The sequence below is a fragment of the Manis javanica genome, chromosome 6, assembly GCF_040802235.1.
Source record: "Manis javanica isolate MJ-LG chromosome 6, MJ_LKY, whole genome shotgun sequence".
NCBI classification, from domain to species: domain Eukaryota; kingdom Metazoa; phylum Chordata; class Mammalia; order Pholidota; family Manidae; genus Manis; species Manis javanica.
In genome coordinates this window covers 40,241,358-40,262,505 of record NC_133161.1, presented here as the reverse complement: position 1 = coordinate 40,262,505, position 21,148 = coordinate 40,241,358, and the positions used below count along the sequence as shown (strand labels likewise).

At 40.3% G+C, this 21,148-nt stretch overlaps 1 protein-coding gene across 4 annotated transcripts in view; it reads right to left on the bottom strand.

Annotated features, from left to right (window-relative positions):
- Positions 1–21,148, bottom strand: part of AOAH (acyloxyacyl hydrolase) — a 162,845-nt gene that overhangs the window by 128,907 nt on the left and 12,790 nt on the right. For all 4 annotated transcript variants that reach the window (XM_073238597.1, XM_017661440.3, XM_037027507.2 and 1 more), the window contains 3 exons: positions 18,864–18,959; positions 9,819–9,885; positions 4,258–4,357 (listed from right to left, as the gene is read on the bottom strand). In XM_073238597.1, coding sequence (XP_073094698.1) covers positions 4,258–4,357; positions 9,819–9,885; positions 18,864–18,959 — 263 coding nt within the window. The remainder of the gene's footprint in view (positions 1–4,257; positions 4,358–9,818; positions 9,886–18,863; positions 18,960–21,148) is intronic.

Sequence of the window (21,148 nt, the reverse complement as noted above, 5' to 3'; positions counted from 1 at the left end):
ACCCCAACAGCAGACAATGCCTTGTTTTATGTGCAAATGAGAGGAGGAATGGTATAAATAATCCTCCCCAAGTAGGTAACACAAAACTATTTACAACATAGTCTGTAATTTTCTTTTTCCTCTCCTCTCCTTTCCTTTTCCTCTTGTTCTTCCTCCTCTCACCCCTGACCCTCCTCTTGGTGCCAGTTGAACCCTGTAGATTGTTTCTTGCTTCAATTAATTATGGATGACGTTTGTCATTTTTGTGCATGTAGTAGATAAGGCTATGGAGATTCGTCTAAAAGCTGGCAAGAAGAGAGCCTGGAATTTCACCTGTATTGTGGATGATGAATAGGAGATTCACTGTGATCCCAAAATGCAATTCCACCTTTTACTTTTGGCCTCATTTCAGTCAGCCCCACCATGGCTGGACACTTCTTGTTCTACCCTGTGAGCTCCCTGGAACAAGCAGGCCCCCTGCATCCCCTCCAACCCACTGCAGCTTGCCTCTCCCAGAGGAGATGGCTAGTATCACACTATATTTTACTAGAATCTGAGACACAGGAAAAGCAGGAGGTTGAGGGTGCAGCGGCCTGCTTGTGAGGAATCAACAGGCCCAGGAGCACAGTAGTTCCATTCAAAGGAACGCTACCCCAAGGGAATCTGGGAGGCATAGAGCCCAGTGGGTGAGAACTCTGGCTTTAAATACAGAGTCGGAGCTGAATGTTCTCTTTGTATCTGGGCAAACCCATTAGCTTCTCCTAGTCTCAATTTCCTTATCTCTACAATAAATACAACACTCCTCAAGAGCACTGTTGAACAAGGTTCCAGATATAAAGTGCAGAGCCATCATCCATATACCAAATATGTGCTTGGCTCCTCCATATGCTCAGATCTGAAGAAGGAAATCTGTAAACTTAATACCTTAATATGTCTGTGCCTCACTTTCCCTCATCTATCACATGCATCTACTTAAGTGTGTATATATGATGATAGTTGATAGAGTTAACAATTTCTAATATGATTAGGAATTATTTTACAGGAGGTGACAGTGAAATGAGCTTGAAGGGTGGGTCTGGCATTGACAGGGCATTCTTGGTGGAAGGAATAAGTAAGCAAAGGTGCAGAGGGGGGAAGCTGGAGGGGGGATCAAGCAAGAGCCAGTCACTCCTTTTGGGCCACAGCATGAGATACACAAGGATAACAGTGGAAGTCCAGGCAGGCTTTTTGAGAATCCTAAAGTGCTAAGAGAAAATATGTACTTAAATGTGTAAGCAATGTGGAGATCATAAGCTGAGGAAATAATATGATGGGAAAATCAGAATTCCCATCAGCTATGCCAATGAGAAGTTAGTGGTATTTCATTTATTCATTCAATAAATATTTCTCTGTTGTGTACAAAGCACCATCCTAGGTGTTGGGTATTCAGTATGAACAACACTGAGTCTGCCCTCCAGGAGGTTATAGCCTCCACATATCTCCCACTAGGAGAGAGAGGTAGACAGGCAATCACATCGGTGTATCATAAAACAAGGCAAGGTCAGTGAAAGGACCTACAGGTATTTGACAAGAGAGGTATGTGGAAGGAGTCCACAAGGATGGCTTCCCCAGAGAAGGGACATGCAAGCTGAGATCTGAAGGTTGAGGAGGAGTCTACCAGGTTGAAGGACGAGAGAGAAATTGCTTTCGAGGCAAAGGTGTTGAGTTGGGATGACAAGATCACATTTATCTTATAGAAAGGTATTTCTGGCATCAGTATGGAAAATTTACTGGGAACAAGGCAAAAGCAGATTTAGTTGGAGTAACTGGGAATCTATAGTCACATTTCCATCAAAAAATGACTGTGTGAATCTTCATGTAGTGATACTGTACATGCAAATAAATGGGTGAACCTCACAGACCAAAGAAGCTAGACACAGAAAAACATACTAAGTGATTCTGTTTATATGAAGTTCAAGAACAGAATTTTATATGAATGGACTAATCTGTGGTGACAGATTTCAGAATAGTGGCTGTATTGCATCTGGGGGTGCTATTAACTGGGAGGGTCATGAGGAAGGCTTCTGGCAGGTTGTAAACTGTTTACACCTGTATCTTTACCTATCTTTAGTAGGTAGGTAGTTCTACCTACTAGTTCACACCTGCTTTGTGGTTGTAATTTGTGTGCCATGAATATGAAAAGAAGTTCTGATGTGTGTCATTTTAAAAAATTGGGTAAAAATTATATATACAACATTACTATAACTCTCAAAGAAATTAATATAATAATTTATTTAAAAATAAAAGGAAAACATCCACCATTTTAACATTGGTTATTTATGGTGGTGGGATTTCAGTTGAGTGGTGGGAAGACACACCTTGAGTGGGTTTTCAGAAACAATGACATGACAGTTAAGAGTCCAACCAACCTCTCTGAGAAGGTCAAGGATGCGAATCCCATTTCCGCTCTTTAGAGTAACTTTTCCTAAGGGAGTAACCTTGCCTAAGGGAGCAACCCTTCAGCAAGTTACAAAACCTCATTAACTTCATTAACCATGACTGAGGTTTTATTGGTACCATATTGGTACCTCCCTCCCAGGGCTAATTGGGGGACTAAATATGATGTGCTGTAAGCACAGTATAAGGACAGTGAGTACTCAGTAAATATCAGTTACTGCTGTTAAAGGAAGCCTTGGGGGCAGAAGAGACAGATGCTGCCATTTCCCCTCTTCTCTGGGTTATCTGTAGATACGTGGGTTGGCAACGGGAACTTGAGGAGGAGGGTGAAGGTCCAGAGCAGCGAGGGGGGGGATCACAAAGAGAGCTGGCCAGGGAGCACCACACCTTTCTGGGATGAAAATCCTCTACCTCCCTCCTAGCCAAAAAAATGGCTGAAATGTTCCCAAGTTGGGAATTAAAAAGGGGTTTGACGGGAAGACAAGGAAATGATATTTCAAGTATAAACTCCATAGAGTATAAAAATAATGTCCTTTTAAATGGGGTAGCTTAAAGTTGAACACTATAGCTGTGGGTGTAAGGTATATATCATTTAGACGTGATGTATATATTATTTAAGGAAATCACAAAAACCTGTATCACTTGCATTTGTACACAGAGACATGTTTCCTCTGTGCCTTATCAAACAGTCAATATTATGATATGATAGTCACATGCTATTTGAACACACAAAAAAATTTAATTAAAACTACCTAACTCTTCTAGAAACCAGTGGAGCCCACAGTTTCTCAGGCAGAATGAGGGGAAATTTTACTGGCACTTAATCAATGAACAATGAAGCATGAAGCACACACCAATCCAGCTCTTCTTCCTGCTCAAAGACACAGGCTTCTGATATTTAATATTGTCAATCAGCATAGTCATGTTCATTGGTGAGGTCACAAAGTGCTAATTTGACTTCATTTCAATAAGAATCCAAAGAAAATTATGAATAAAAAAGAAACCAGTGGTATTAGAGAAAAACTGTAGTTCTTGGAAAGGAGGCACAAAATTTTATTTTATTTTATATCTTTATGTTTACACAAGCTTCTGAAGGTCCATATTTTGAGGCCAAACTAGAGTTAACATTATATGCTCATTCAGAATGTGGGCAGGGAATTGTGTCGACATCTGCCACCTTGTCTCTGCCTGCATTGCAGTGACAAGTGGCCCAGCATGCTATAATGCACACAGGGTGTTCTGAATAGCTGTCTCTGAATAATGATACTGGTAATAATTATGTTAGCAACCATTTTTTTATTAACACTTTTTTATGTAGCAGGTATTGTGCTTAGCATTGTATATGTATTAGCTCACCTACTTCTCACAATGAACCCATGAGAGAGGCATTTTAGGTATTTTCTTACACCCATTTTTTTTTGGAGAACAGTAAAGCTTAGACTACAGTGACCAACTGCCTGAGTTTTCCCAGGATGTGGGACTTCCAGTGTTTATATTCAGAAAGTCCTGGGTGAATTGGATGATTTGGTTACTCTGTAAAAGTGACAAGTTTGCTTTGTAAATGGTAGAAAGGGATTTAACCTCTTTTCTCCTTGGCTGATCAGATTTCCTACCTACTGCCAGCCCAGCTTTAGATTATAGTCCCTAAGAGTTAAAACAGCAAAGACATTCTTTGGTAGCACAGGGGTGGGAGGAGGGATCTAGGTAGGAACTTGGGAGTATTATTTCATGCAACATGATTGAAAATGTCATCTTGCTTCTCTCTGGCTGAGCCTCTTTACATTTCCAAAGGGCTTGCATGTCACATAGTAATCTTGACATCTAGACTAAAAACTCACTTACCTTGGGAAGGGGGTAGAGATGACACAATGGTTGGCCAGGGTCCTGTTTACAAAACTCCAGGGTATGACACACCATGTCAGCATTCATATCTGCTCTAAGCCTGGAGGGAAATGGGGCAAAAAAAAAGGCTATTTAAGAACTCTCAGGCAATAGAAAATAGAAGCTATTTCATAAGGGAGGGAAATTCCTAGATTTCCCTCCCTTCGAATGGATTATTCTAGCAGGGGCTTTGGGTCGAGGCCCAGGTAGCCGCTGGATCAGGAGGATTTCCTACCATTTTGTTCTCTCTCTTATGTCTGGAATAAAGTCCTGGAGGTTGGCAGTGGTGGGGGGGCATGAGCATCACAGAGCTGTGAGTCAGCCTCTCTCAGGAGTACTATGATTCTTTTCAGAAGAAGCCAAAAATAAAACTGGGAAAGGAAAAATGAACAGGGATGTATTTGATGGGAACAATATTTTAAAGTTTGCTGAGCCTTATAGCAAAAAATCATGTATGATGTAGCCTTAAACACCTCAATTTATTTTCTTAGGCATAATCCAAACCTTTTCCCTTTAAAAGTAAATATATTTACCTTATGAAGCAAAATACAATATAGTTGACTTTTCCCTGGGGATGTTGTAAGGCTAGTATTCTTCAAACATTTTGTTTATATGTAGGTTTAAAGGGGCCAAAACAAATCTTCTGTAACCATTTTCTAATTGACACACCCAAAATATTCCTACCAAGAAGGAATCTAATATGCTGCTTCAAATGAAGGAACAATTAAAGTATGGACTTTTAATAACTTTTCCAAGTAAATTATCGATTGAAATCCAGACGAAACCAAACCAACAAAAAGAATCCAGAAACATAAGTTGGTAATATCTAGAGACTAATCTTGGAAGGACAGTTATAAACTCTAGAGGATACTTTCTGGAGCTCCTTCTAAGCTCACATGATCACTAAACTGTCCCTCTTCATCCATAGGTAACTTGGTTTATATTCTGTATCTCCCTGCCAGGATCTCAATAGATTATCATTCAAGTAGGACCAAGCAGATGCCCTCTTATGGAAATTTGAATTTGGTATTGAAAAATTTGACTTCTTTCTGGCTGTTCCCAGAGTAACAGGAGCTATAGTGATTTGGGACTGTAATGCCATTTCCTACCATGTGGACTGGGTGTCTGGAAAGCTAGTCTGTAGGATGGGGTCCAGGGAACAGAACCCAGCATATGCAGAGGGGAGTCCCAGGGGGAGCATTCCTGGTGGCTTCCCAGCCCTGCTTCCAGTCACTGTCTGAGGCCTGGATGGGGTCTTGCCCCTGAGTTCCATGATATGCTCTAGGTTCCCTTGTAAGAAATCTACTCTGAAGCTTGTCCCCACCAACTGTTACAATGACTACCACTGTAACTACTACAGTTACGACCACCTTTCTTCTCTCCCTGATCCTCCTCCTCTTCTCTCTTCTTCCTCTTAAGCAAGGCCAAGAAGTCGTTCCTGGTTTTTTCAACGAAGGCATTCACAGCTCACAGAGGGCTGACCCTTGAGAGCTCCTGGTTAGCCTGGGGATGCTTGGCCCCTGTGACTAGGGACTAGGTATCAGCCATTGATCTGCTCCCTGACTCCACTCTTGTTTCTGCTTTATTTCCCTGATAGCCTTTCCACAGACCCTCCTGTAGGCTGGCCATCCCTCCAGGGGAGCTTTACAGCTAGGCATGCAGAATAACAAATGAAATTTAAAAAAGCAAAACAGAAACAAGATGTCCACCAAACCAAACCAAACCACACAGCACCCCAGCTTCACTTAGTGCATGTAAGCAGCAGTTTAATGACGGTGGACATCAAAATAGCTTTAAAATCTCTAATAAGCTTATCTTTGAACTGCCAATGAAAAAGTGCTGGGAGGGGCCTTGAGAGTTTATGTCACACACCTTTCTACAGAAAGAACTGCCCTATGTGAATGAAAAGTTCATCAAAGTAAAAGCTTCCATCTCAGAGATCTTCAAATATTTTGATGGCCACTAGTATGTGAAAACAGGCTGAGACCATGGGCTCCCAAATTTCATGCCAGCCGAACGAGAACAACAATGTTACTGGCAAGATGGTTTCTCAACCTTTTGTGAGCACCTAAGCTAAGAGGGAAAAAGAGAGAGCAGTGTGGGAGTCATCTGCTTGGCTTCAGGGTCCCTGTGGAAGGTGGAGGGGAAGGTGACTTAAGGTATGAAAGGAGGCCATGTCTTCTAAGCTGCGGGACAAGCTGTTTGTGACAGATAAAGCCCATTACCAAACTACTGTCTACCAAGAGTCTCTAAATCAGGAGAGGGTGGCTGTTTTCACACATCTGTTCTCAACTTAATGGTTCATTTATTTACCTGATGACCACTGTCTTTATGGGGGCCTGGTATTTAGTGGACTCAGGGGGGTCATAAATAGGGCTTTGCTTAACCTTTATTTATTTATTTGTTTTAACCTATGGCTAATATCCCATCTATAGCAATCCAGGGCAAGCAGAGGCAACTAGTCACATGGTATCCATAGTTTAGCACTATCCATGGTTTACCCCGCAAGTACAGCACAATTTCAAGTACATGAACTTGAATATGGGAGTAGAAGTGGGGACACCTCAGTCAGAGAGTGAGGCTCATGTTCTCTGAACTAAGGAGTAGGAGAGGGAACTGGGCATGCGGGGTCCCTCCCAGTGTCCTCTCAGACCAGAGCTTCATCATCAAAAGACTGAAAATGAGAAGCACTCCTTTGGACAAGTATAAAAAGTGCTGAGCCTCCTAAGTCCAGACAAATGTAAGATCATTAGAATGTGTAAGATGCAAAGAAGTAGTAAAGTGATACACGTGCCCTTGGCCAGCCTTGGGAAGGAAGACCTAGGTGACACATAATCTGTGAAATCCTTAGGAAATCTCCAAACGCATAATAACCATTCTCACCCAACATTGTTTTCTTTCTCCCAGAGCTGCAAATAAGACCCAAATGATCACATTTTAATTTACTGCTTTTGACTACCTTTACAACAGAGGTGAGGAGGTGAGGCATGAGCTGAGAGGGAAGGGGCCGACATTTGGAAGAGTTTTATTAGCAAGTTTAATTAGGATCATGGTAGAATGAAGTTGATGATGATCATCATCATCGTAAATCAGAAGAAGGGAGCAAGGTCAGGTTAAGTGACTAGATGGGCAGGGCAACAGCTTATGGTAGGGAGTGGGGACAGGGCCTTTCACACATGAGAGCTCTCAAATTTAGACTTTTGATGTCACTTCCAAAGGGCATTTTGTATATTAAAATATAGTCACAGTGGTGCACTCACAATATTGAAAGAAATTCTTCCTCATACAACTTAATGCTTTTATCCCATTTCTGGACCACTCTCTTTATAGTGTACTGTGAGTTTAATAATTTCTGTAAATCTTGTACAGTAGTCCGCACTTATCCACAATTTCATTTTCTGTGGTTTCAGTTACCTAAGGTAAACCATGGTCTGGAAGCAGATGAGTCTCTTTCTGATGTAGGAAGGTCAGTGGTAGTCTAACACTACATCACAATGCCTACATCATTTGCCTCACTTCATCTCATCACATAGGCATTTTATCATCTCACATTATTACAATAAGAAGGGTGAGTACAATTCAATAAAATATTTTGAGAGAGTGAGAGAGGGGCTACGTTCCTATAACTTTTATTATAGTATATTATTATAACTGTTCTATTTTATTATTCCTTATTGTTATTAATCTCTTACTGTGCCTAATTTTTAAATTAAACTTTATCATAGGTATATATGTGTAGGAAAAAACCATGTGTATAGGGTTTAGCACTATCCATGGTTTCAGGCATCCACTGGGGGTCTTGGAAAGTATCCCCTGCAGATAGGGGGCTACTGCAATTATCTTGCGAATGGCATAGATATTACTTTGTATTTTTGGTGTCTAAAAAAATATTAATTACACTTAAGGTGCACCATAGTTGTTATAAACTCTGTTTTGCATTTTTCTTCTATAGATGTTAGGAGAGTGCCTAGGTTTGGAATACACGAGTTTGTGATTGAGATGGCAGCATAAATAGATACAAGGAAGCAAAGCAAGATGGACAGAAGACAGGCATCAGGATTGCTATGGCAACCTACAGCACAATGGAGGTCAAGACCAGGCAGATGAGGGCCCAGCACATGGTCACTGGGGAGGATTGCCTACTCCTGGAAGTAGCCCCTCCCTGCACACCCTTGGTTCTTGGGGGAATGCCTGAGTGCTCCCCCTAACAACATACCCTAAGAACATCCTGTGGCTTGCTAGCAGGTAGGAAATATAATTGCTGGATAATTAGTCCATGAATCATTGAGAATGGGCTGGTATGAAGTAATGAGGAGGGATGTCCTCTGGGTTAGAAAACACATTTAATATTGGAACTCTGAACTTCAGGTAAAACAAAATCATGAGGTTGTCATTTCAGGGCCTACATCAACTCAGAACTGGATGTGGTTAATTAAAACAAGCTGTAAGAAGAGTATGACATAAGAGGAAAAATTTCTATCAGCAAACAGCTAATATGGGTACTGGATGATTACACACAAATGAAACTGATAGTGGACAGAGCCCTGAGGGGGGATCATTTGTTTTATCTGTCTCTATTCAGTGTGGCCCACCATATACTAATGAGAATTATGTCATGACTTTGTGTCACTTCAAAGAAAAATTTCCTCCCCTCCCCACCACCTACTCAGGGAAAGGCCCTCTTTGGTGGTTTGCTGGGCCCATTCTTTCTTAATAGCCTTTATCCAGTTGCAGTTAACCTGAGATGGACTGTTTTTGTTCGGCTCACATCTGCAGTGCCCTGTGCAGTGTCTGTCCTCTCTGGTCCTGTGCTGACTGACCCACACACTCATCACCCACCAGCCGGCTACAGAAGAGCAATGGGTTTCCCGAGGAACCCAGGCCATTGCCCTTTTCTAGGTGACCAACTAATAAGAATTGTGAGAAAGCCACATATGGGTCCTTGATGAGAAAGTGCCATGAACAGGAATATGATTTATGTAATCCAGTGCCCCTGAGCTCAAAAAAAGAACAAAGATAAAGAAAGAAAGGAAGCAGGCAGATAAGGATAATGGCCCTGCAGGTTATTGAGGGGCAAGGGCCGGGCCTGGGGAAGGGGAAGGGGCCAGGAAATCGAGAGTAGGAGGAGAGGTGAGAACCTGAGAAGACTGAGGCCTGGGAGCCCAGGAGGGAGAGAGGGACAGGCTGGGGCACGTCGGCGAGCTCAGGAGAAAGGGTCGCATGGCTGTGCCCTGCTGATAGGATCCTGTCACTTGTTGATACTGCTGGCAAAGTGCCTTCGGGAAGGCTTCTAGAGAGAAAGTAAGCCAAGGGGCCACCACTGCCATTCCAAGGTGGCCTTTGCCTTGAGTGACAAGGGATCCAAGGGGGTTTGAATATTCTACTATCAGCAGCACCTGAAACACAGCTCGAGCCCTTGCTCAGTGAGCACATCCTGCTGGAAGTGGAACCCACTGCCTCCCAGTTTCTCTGTTTCCCCCACATTCCAGCAACTGAATCAGATCAATGTGCCACATACTCACAGTTTTATGACGTCGGGTCCAAATATGTGCACCACTAAACTGCAGGTGGTTTTCAAGAGCAGCTTTTCTAAGAAAAATTAAAAAAGGAGAAATAGGTAATTTTTTATTATGATGCATTTAACACATGAGTTAATAATGATCATCTTTACTAGGAATTGAAGCTGAGTGATTAATTTATCATAAATTCAAGTGGCTAATTATAAGAGTTTAGGGGAAATGCTACAGTTAATATATCCATTAAAATATCATTTCCATCTCAGGCTTATGTGAATGCAACTTCGTTTACTGTACATGCTAAAGATTCCTAGTTTACTATGAAAATACACTTAAATGTTGGAGTTTATTTTCCTTTGTACAGCAAGAGACATCTGAGTGTTGGTGCAGATATCATTTGCTCATGCTAAAAGAAACAGGATTTGCTTCAAAGTAAATACTCTAAATTATGGTTTTGTTAGAAATGTTCTTCTCTGGCGCTCATTTGGGACAAATGACTTCACCTCGGCTCTTCTGTTTGCATTGCTGGTATTTCAGATGAAAGGAGACTACCTGTCAGAGTGTCTCTCCACTGCCATCTGCACCAGGGACCACAGACACATGCACCCCCATTAGCATCACCGTCTCCTTCCTCTGGTCTTCCAGCGTTATGACATTACAGAAAGCTTTGTGGATTGATCTGTTTGTACCGTGAAACCTGTTGACCCTCTGGTCCTTTGTTTCCAGCTTGTGAGTCTACTGTGGAGCCCTGGCAACTCCACTCAAGGCCTTGGCACAGTAAGTGGCTGTCCGAAGAAAGCATGAGAAAGCCGCCCTGGGGAGAATTTATCTTGTCATGCTTATCTTAAACTGGGCTGCCCACGCTGTGTTAGAGGATAGGATAGTGAACCAAAAGGAGAAACATGGGGATCTTTCTCTTGTATTTTACTTTTACTCAAGAGTAAAATACTTCAATTTACTCATTAAATAATGAAACAGTTACTTTTATATTAAAATAGATAAAACTTCTAAAATTTTAACTTTTTACTTTTTAAAAATTCCTAGGACTCTTTTTTAACAATGAGACATGTGACTTCAAACATATTGTACTTTTGAAGTAGGAACTTAAAGCTATATCCCCATTTTACTATTGACCTTGCAGAAATAAAGAAAACTACGAGGGATACTATGACATCCACATGGTAGCAAATTAGGTAACTTAGAGGGGATGAACAAATTCCTAGAAAGAGAAACTGCCAAAACTGACTCAAGAATAAACAGACAGAGTAGATATATAAGCAAGAGATTGAATTAGTAATCAAAAACCTCCCACAAAGGAAAGCCAAATACCAGAAGGTTCACTGGTAAATGGTACCAAATATTTAAAGAAAACATCTGAATAGATATTCTCCAAAGAAGAAATACAGATGACCAATAATGTGGAAATATGCTCAACACCATTAGCTATTAAGGAAATGCAAGTCAAAACCACAAGGAGACAGCGCTTCACACCCGCTATGATGTGCTATAATAAAAATGACAGATAATAGCAAGTGTTGATGGAGACGTGGGGAAATTAGAATCCTTGTACACTGCTGGTGGGAATTTAAAATAGTGCAGCCACTTTAATAAACATTCTTACAGTTCCTCAAATAGTTAAACATAGAGTTACTATATGCATCAAGTCCACTTCTAGGTATATACCCCAAAGAATTAAAAATACATATTTACATATAACCTTGTACAGGAGTGTAGCAGCATTATTCAAAATAGCCAAGAAGTGGAAACAACTAAATCCAAATGTCCATTAACTAATGAATGGATGAACAAAATGGGCTACATCCAAACAATGGAATGTCATTCACCTCTTCAGAGCAATGAAGTTCTGATACATCCATCAACATGGATGAACATTAAAAACACACTAAATGAAAGACACACATTTTATAATTCTTTTTATAGGAAATGCCCAGGATGGGCAAGTTCACAGAGAAAGAAGATGGGTGGTTGCTAAGGGCTAGAGAGACTGGATGTTTAGTGGGGGACACTTAAGGAGTACAGGGGTCCTTTTTGGAATAATGAAAATGTTCTATAATTTATTGTGGTGATGGATACATAACTCTGTGAATATACCAAAAGCCATTGAATTATACACTTTAAGTGGGTGAATGACATCTCAATACCACTGTTTTAAAATAGCATGCTTGTGCCCCTGGATGCTTCTTTTGAGGGGCACTGCAGTGGAGGGTGTCACAGAGCTCTGATGTCCCAAGACTCATGGACCTGAGTATCAGCACCAGCTGACTGGCTTCTGACCTTCCTTGGGTTGCTCTCCTTCCCTGGCTTTTGATTTCCTCATATGAAAAATGTAGGAGTAGGATTCAGCCTCCATCCCTACACTATCTTGGAAGTTTGGGGAATTATATAACAGACGTGCCTAGTTATATGAACTGTCAGCGCACTTTGGAAGCGAGTTTCCAATATTGCTAATGGAGAACTAGTTTTGCCAAGAGCAGAGCAATTTAAAATCGACATTAGGGTGTTCTTTTATAAACTTGCAGTATTGCCTGAAAGGCAGAGTAAACTTGTCTTCTTTCCGGTAAAATAAAAGATGTGTGTGTGTGAATAGTTGTTTAGAACGTTGTTTTGCTCAAGTCGAAATGGATGGTGCTAGGTTCTGCTCCCACTTCGGGCAGGACCATCTGAACAATGTTTCCTCAAATGGATTCTGTGATGCTTATTAACAGTGAGAGACTCCTGGTGTAACGGCCAATGTAGGACATGAGGTGGCCCTCTGAGAGCAGACTACACCAGTATAGAAGCGTGCGGGAGTGGAGATACACAAAGTGTCCAGCACAAGCCAGATAGGGCCCAGTTGGTCATAGGATGGTAACCTCACTGCTGTTGTTACAACTGAAGAAAAGATTGGCACCAACATATTGCTAGTAACCTGTCTGATGTAAGATGTATACAGTTAAACTGCACCTGTGACCAGGAAGGTACAAGAGTATTTAATTTCTACAGAGTCAAAAGGACTTAGAACAGCACAGGGGGAAAAAGTGTGGCCATTCTTAGGTACAAAGGAGAGTAAAAAAAGGAACAATTGGTAAGTCATCATACATTGTATGATATACAGTTTATATATATGTGTGTATATAAAACATAGAACATTACAGGTTGTAAGTCACCTTCATGTTTAATCACTTCCTTTCTCATGAGAACCTTTTGAGGGAGTAGTTGTTCTTACCCTCATTCTATTGGGAGGAACATTAAGGTTTAGGGAATTTAAAACTTGCCCATGATCATAGATATAGTCAGTGGTTCAGTAAGAGGTTAATATCTTTCACTCCAAATGCCCATGTAATTTGTAGTATGCATTTTAGCAAACTTAGGACATTTTATTTGATGCCTCATCTACCTCAGGTAGGGCAGTTATTGTCATACACAAATTACTGATGATAAATTTGAAGCACTGTGAAAAGACTTGACCTTAGGGCTAGTTGCAGGGCTGTATATTCTAGTTTGCATGGAGATTTTCAGAGCCTATGGACTGTGAGGAGAATTGCCATCCTCATTTTAAGTCTACATGAGTTTTTAACTATCATATTCCATGGAGATAAGATTTCTGCATAGGTTACCCAAGAAAAGTGAAGTTCTAGCAAGACTCTTAGGGCATATGAATGTGCTGACCCCTAGTGAGAATGATTCCATTAATCATTTTTCCATTAACAATTCTGAGACTCTTGAAAGGTGTTTACTAATGAGAGCCAGAGGCAAAAGCAGTGGGTGAAACTGAAGGTCGGGCATGCTTTGCACACTTTGAAAAAATTGTCTTCCCAGGCGCAGGGAAGGCAACATGATTTACTGAGTGATTATTCTCAACAATGTTGCTTACATACTTTCTCTGCTAAGGCTATGTTTTCTGTACTTATTTAGTGTTGGAGGTAAAAGCAATACTTTTAAAAATAATTTTAAAATAATTTTTAAAGTGGTAACTTTGCTTTGAGATGCATAGTTTAACTTCCTCTGTCCCCTTTCCTGGGTCACCAGATAGAAGGCAATACTGGGTGCAGATTTGCCATTTTATCTGGTGCAGATTTACCATTTTATCGTCCATCTTTGCCACCCTGTACAATTCATGTGACCATTCTGTGCACTGCTTTCCACATCCATAAAAAGGAAACAATAATGCCCACCCTGAGTTTCTGTCTGCCAAGTGAAAGAGCCTTTAACCTGAACTGAGTACCTTATTTCCATGCGGAGGTAAAATGGAAATTCATACAATGGAAATGATCCAAAACAGCCTCCTTAATCCTTTGAAATTCCTCCAATTGAAAGAAATACCATTGAAAACTGAAACACTGACTTTCTGTCCCTTGGAAAAGTGCCAACTTCTATATTATCAGAGTCTGACTTTCAGCCTTGCATTTTGCCTTAGCAGACTCTGAAATTTCCTGTTATGAGTCAGAAGCAGCCAAGATAGTACCTTGAATACCAGCAATCTTGATTCGTGTTGTTTTACATTTTGCTAGGACATTAGGAGAGGATAATGTAGGAAATAGGTTTTTACTCAATCTTTCATCTTTGAACATTACAACTTTGCCTAAAAAAAGAAAATCAAACTCAAGGTAAAATGGTGCCATTTGTCTGTGTGGGTCTATTACACAGACTGACCACCAATCAAAACAAGTCTTAATGAAAATTGTGACTGGTTGTGATTTTTTTCCTTTTTTGTAAAATGGTAATAATATTTTTTCTTCTTTCGTAATTCAGAGATATGAAAATATAAAGTAAGGTTTACAATAGATTAATGTTATTAATAGATAACATTATGTCCCAAAATAGGGGAGTGGATAAATAAAATATGGGATATCTATACAGTAAAGAGTGACAGAGGAATTAAGAGGCTTGCCCGAAGTCTACATGTCCTGACATGTATTCATCCCCAAAACATAATGTTGAGTGAAAAATAGAAGTTGTAGAGCAATGCAGACAATAGATCTTAATATAATTTAAAGCCCCCGTAAAGGAGGATTCTGGAAAGATAATGGTGGAGGCAGTAGAGTTTTAGAATTTCTTTGAATTGCTACCAAAAAAAAAGAGCTTCTGGAAGGAAAACCAAAAGCTCATGGACAATAGTTACAACCAAACTAGGTATCTCTACGAGCCCCAAAATACAATTAGGCCAGAATAAACCACTTGCAGCTACAAGACTTGTGGGTTATCAGTGTCTGTAGGCGAGAGTAAAGGGAAGCAATGGGGTATCGGATAAACCTGAGAACAGGAGAATCCTGACGTAGCCCAGAGGCATTGACTTGAAAGTATGGTGAGCCAATTAAAGAAAGACAAGGGGAACTGGCAGAGATTTTGCCCACTGTGAAGGCAGATGACTGCAGAGGGGTCAAGGTTAGAAGGACTAAGGGGCCTGAGTGGTCAGGCATCTACACGCTCTAGAAACTGACCTACCAGAGCTCCCTTCCAAGGCAGGGCCCACACTGAGGATATACTGCTGGGCTTGGAATCAAAATTGAGCTAAATAAGAAGCAAAGTAAAGAGAAAATGTGCATAAAAGTGGGTGGGGGGCCAGAGTCAGAAAACCTCAGAAAGCCCACAGCCCTGTGTGTGTGTGTGCTGACACTATACAGAAGCAATTGTGTAGTTGGAAGGAGTTCTGTGCATTTAGGCAAGCTGACCCGAACCACTTCTCTTTCTAAGAGTTTTAGAAAACCAATTTCACATAAACATGAGCAACAGACAGTTACCGAGGTTAACTCCCATACAAAGTTATTATAAGAAAAAGAAAGAATAAGAAGCAGAATCATATCCCTATAGATAGCAAAAGCATGCAAGAAAATCTTGCACCCACAAAAGGATTAAAATAAAACTAGTATTTCAAAATGAGCTAAGAAGCATTAATAAAATGATGTAAAGCGTGAAGAACAACAGAAATCAGAATAAGAAAAACTCAGACATGGAATAAAAGAATTCTGGGAAGAATACAAGATTATAAAGAAATCTAACCCAGAATGAATGCAAGAAATGAATCTAATAGCTGATGTTTTAAGGGAAACAGAAGGTGAAAAAAAAGGAAAACTTTCAAGATAAAAAATAAAGAGATAAAAACTATGAAAGAGATGGGCAAAATACAGAAGATAGGCAAAGAAGATTAAAAATAGAAATAGAAATCACTGAAGAAGAAAACCAAACCAAGGAAACTGAAAAATAAACAACTTTCCTGAAATTATAAAAACTATATGTGAAATCACATATTGAGAGAGCACACCGCATGCCTAGGAACATCAATATACAGCAACTAACACCAAGACATATTCTAGTTCAATGACTAAGCTTCAATAGAAGGAAAAAAACTTTGAACTTCTAGGCAAAACAGCAAGTGACCTATAAGAAAAAGAAAAGATTATCAGACTTTTTAATAACATATTTAAGGTACTTAGGGAAAGAAATTGTGTGCCAAGGATTTTTTATATCCAGAAAAACACTGACTTTCAAGTTAAAGGGCACAGAAAAGCTTGTGATCAACATGCAAGAATTCAGGGAATATTGTTCGCATGAGCAATGAGCTTCCTGATGAATGAGCTTTCGAGGGCAACTCACCTGGAGAGAACCCTGCATAAGGGCTGGTGGTGAACAGCGATCATGTAGTTGCTGATGCAACTGAGACTAAATGAGGGTGCAAAGGGAGTGGGTATTGTGTGCAATGACTGTATGCTCAGATAATAGAATACCATGATTTAAAGGGGTGGAGAAATAGGAAAAGCATATGCAAAAAGAATTTGAACTGCTCTCAATGATTATAAAATATATTGATGTTAGTAGTATTAGGATTGATATTCTGAGACTGTTGTATGTATGTGTAATGAGGGGTGTAAGTAAGTGAGTAATTGTGAGATATTTTAATTTTATCAATCCCTTTGTTGAGAATTAGGATTTGGAGTGTGGAAAGAAGGAATACAGATACAATACAGAAGAGATTAGGAAAAAAATCCCTCTAGTCCTGAGTTTGAATTTGAAGCATTGTATGAAGTAATAGGATATTTTCTTTTAAAATTATATATCTAACTATATGTACGTATATTTCCAATCACTATCTACTAGAGAGATCTAGAAAGAGTGACCAACTCAGTAGCAATGAGCATTCCTATGAACCAAAGATACCAAACTGGGGTCTGATCAAGCCTTTGGGTCTGGACACAGAAGCACAGAGAAACATATTCAGTGGTACCACAGGGATGAAATCAGCAAAATTGACTTCAGGAAACTCTACAGCATCAATTCTACAGTAAATTACGAGGAAAAGGAATGGATGGAAAGGAAACTTGTAGGTAAAAGTAGACTTAAATGTCACATTAAAAATGTTAAAACTGGTCAAGACCATGGTGTCTGGGAATACCCACTTGGGTGCTAAAACTACAAAGCAATTTGAGGAAATGATTATAGTAAAGCTCAGTATGTTCTTTTAGGGGGAAGTGAGGATTTATGATGGGATGGGGAATGTGGGTGGGGCTGCTGCAGATGTGCCATAAGTTGCAGTGAAATGTGAAGTGTGGTAAGAAGGTCATATGTTTTGGGTTCAGAAAGACTTGGTGTCAGTTCAATTTGGCCACTTATGAGCTGTGTGACCTTGGGGAAGTCATTGAGTCCTGCTTTATTTGCCTTTCTTTTCAATCACAGTGGGAAAGGAGGTAGAGCAAGGAACACAGGCAGCCCAGAGTAGAAGCTGAATGGACATTGGCTTCTTCTCCCTTTTTCTTTGCTTCTACAGCTTCACTGTAGACCCCTTGACCTGGACTTTATTTACAAGAGTGCTCACCGTGAATAACTGGTAAAGCTCTACATTTCTTTTGTGTGGTTTTCCACATTTGCTTTTTTTTTTTTTTTAACCAAGAAACGTTTTAAGAATTACCCACAGAACAAAACTGTACATTGTTTATGGATTCATACAAGTGAATGCAAAAGTATAAAGTTCGACAAAAGTGATGGCCCTCAGGCCACTCTTATGAGTGGCTCCCTCTAGGGAAGGGTGAGAAGAGTGGAGCTGGGAAGTAGGGGAAGGCAAAAGGGTGTTTCAGGTTCTCTGTCATGTTCCGATTCCACAAAAGATGAGGTAACTGTGACAGATCTTATCAATGTCTGGGACACTGTAAACATACGTTTGTGTGTTATTCTCTCCTAGTCTTTATTTTTGAATTTAAAAAAAATTGGCTTGTGAATGCACATTGTGACTGCTTGCAATAAATTCTCTGAAAATACACTGGTGCTATTTTCACAGCATGCTAGATAAGTCAAAGATAAATGACTGCCATTAGTCCGGCTACCGTACTTAGAAAAAATTATGTAGACATCCTTGATGAATTAGTTCATTAATATTAAGTGAGTGAAAATTTGATTCTCAAAGTTGATTCATTGTGATAGTTCACCTAACAGTATTCTGTAAGGGAAAGAGAATCAGTGTTTCCTCTCTGCTGAGATTGAAAAACAAATATACAACTTATTTAAATCTCCAATCAGTTTCTTCTTTTACAGGATGGGTTAAGGTATTTCACTGACATACAGTTTGAATCAATGGAAAGTTTCCAGGTTATTTTCCCATTTGGAGTTTTACGATCAGTTGTCTCTTCAGCCTAAATAAAGCTCTGTGATGGTAGGGCTGTACATGTGTCTGGGAATGTATATGTAGTTAAGCTAAATAAGTCATTGAAAATGATTTATTATTCATTTTTATTTTGACCTTTCTGCACTGAAGGCAATGATCACCAGGTGGGAAAATCATTATAAATATGACACATAAAACAACAATTGGCCATTCTACATTTTATTCCCTAAATGTCCACAGCAATCTCATTCTGCCATAACAGAAAACAAATGTCAGGGGAAAGACTGTCTAGAGCAGTTTTTGTGTGTGTTTGTTTTAATTTTCATGGGCCTCATAAGACTATCAACTCACAGGAGTAACATGATCAGATTCTCCTCCATGTCTAGGCTATAAACTGTCTCACAATGACTCATGAGTGAAGAAAAGCAGCCCCACAGCCCATGACCTTCTGAACTTACCAGGCAGGTAGGTGCACAGTCTCTCCATCGCGGCCTGGACCGTAGAATTGTGAACCTGAGCAAGCTGTTCAATCACAGACACGACCACCACACACCCTGTAAGCAAGCAGAAGATATGTGAGCAGCGTCACGTGGACTGTGCTGGAGGGACAGGGAAAAGACACATGATATGTGTGTGTCCTGAAGCACAGTCACCTTTTCCAAACAGAGAACTTTTGTTTGCTATGCCTTTTAAAATTTACCAGGTGCATAGATGTGCCATAAGTTGCAGTGAAATGTGAAGTGTGGTAAGAAGGTCATATGTTTTGGGTTCAGAAAGACTTGGTGTCAGTTCAATTTGGCCACTTATGAGCTGTGTGACCTTGGGGAAGTCACTGAGTCCTGCTTTATTTGCCTTTCTTTTCAATCACAGTGGGAAAGGAGGTAGAGCAAGGAACACAGGCAGCCCAGAGTAGAAGCTGAATGGACATTGGCTTCTTCTCCCTTTTTCTTTGCTTCTGCAGCTTCACTGTGAATAGGATCATTCCCATCCTACATATAAGCAGCCTGTGACCTGGACTTTTCATTTTAGAAAAGTCATAGAAATTGTCCAGCATTGGAGTCAAGAAGACTTGGGATTGAGTCTTGGCTTGAATCTTGGCCTCACCCCTTCTGAGCCTTGGTTTCCTCACTGCAAAGTAGGTAGAAGTTTCCTACAGGCTGCTGTGTTGATTAAATGAGAAAACAGTGCAATTCAATGTACCTTTGAAATCAGACACTGTTATAAAATATCCTCTTACCTCCCAGCTATAATACACTCTGCTTGAAAGCATGTATCAATACAGCAAGTGTCTAGTAGGAACCTGGGATCAAATTAGAGATCCATTCCTTTAGCTGCCTTTATGTAGGATAGGTGTGAAGGTCCAGAATGGCGAGGCTGACAGCCCTAGTGGTTCTACCAGCAGCCTTGCTCTCCTGAACTGCCGGGAAAGGCCAAACCTCCTTTATCCACAGGGAGGGGGTTCTTCACTATACATAAAGGGTTGATTGGTCGAAGATCAGCAGGTCAATGAGAAGAAAATGTTAGGCCTCACTGAGGTAAGAGGAGTGGCGCTTATTAGAAGAGGTCAGTTTCAAGGATGCAAAAGAAGATGTACGTCCCAAATAAAGGAGTTCCAGGGTGCCATACCCTGTAGCCAGCTCACTACTATCCAACTCTTCAAGAAGCTGGGGACCCAAATTCACATGCAATGTCATTAAAACCACATTCCCACTACAGCTCATTGAGGGAAGGTGGCTGATAACATATGTGAATAGTACAATGTGGCATCTCTAGACAGAAAGAAATAAAATCTTCTGTAACATGTGAGATAGCCAGTGAAGGGCAAAGGAATTCCACCTTTCTGTACACTGAAATATTTGACAAGGCTTTGGCCTCAGACGAAGCTGGGCAAAGCTGGGCTCACCAAATCTGAGATAGTGTGATCTTAATAAGCACAGTCTTCCTGCTCTGAAAGCACCTACTTCTTGGACATTTACCAAGATCAACCACCACAGTTGATTAGATGTACTTTTAACAGAATCCATGAATTGAGGATTTCATTACACCCAGTGAATTTAATAGCTGATACATATTAGCATCTTATGCTTTAAAATATTCAAAAATATAGATGAAATGCAATCTCATTTCAGGAAATTAAAAAAATACAGAACAGTGAAAAAAGATAAACATCACTTAAGTCACCAAGAGGTAGGCCAATTTTAATTCTATTTTAAATATAGGAAATATATTTTATATATGTGAATATTTTCAACATTTATATTACAGCCTGATTCATGTCTCTGCTAATCAACTCTTGAGCCAGGTAGAGCTAAATAAATTTTAATAACTGCAATTGAATAAACAGTTATAATAATTACATTGCAGTGTGATAAGAGGATGCAGTGTGGTATAGTTGAAAAGGGAGAAACTTTGAAATAAAAATAAATCATACTCAAGTACTGGATCGGTCACTTACAGATGGTGTGACTTTGAATAACACCAGTTCCTTCTAGGACTTCATTATCCAGAATTTAGAGTTAAACTGATTCCTTGAGGGCAGGAATGGGGTCCTACTCTCTCCAACTTGAGTGCCTGGGACAGGGCCTGGTCTGGAGCAGGGAGAACAGAGAGGCTTGACTTGAGGCCAGCTGACCTGAGAGCCACCTGAGCAACATTTCAGTTGTCAGCACTGGGGGTCTCTGTGGGAAGGGCTAACAGTGTGCCTGAAGTAGTGTTCTGGCTCAGGCATCTCCCTGACTGACAG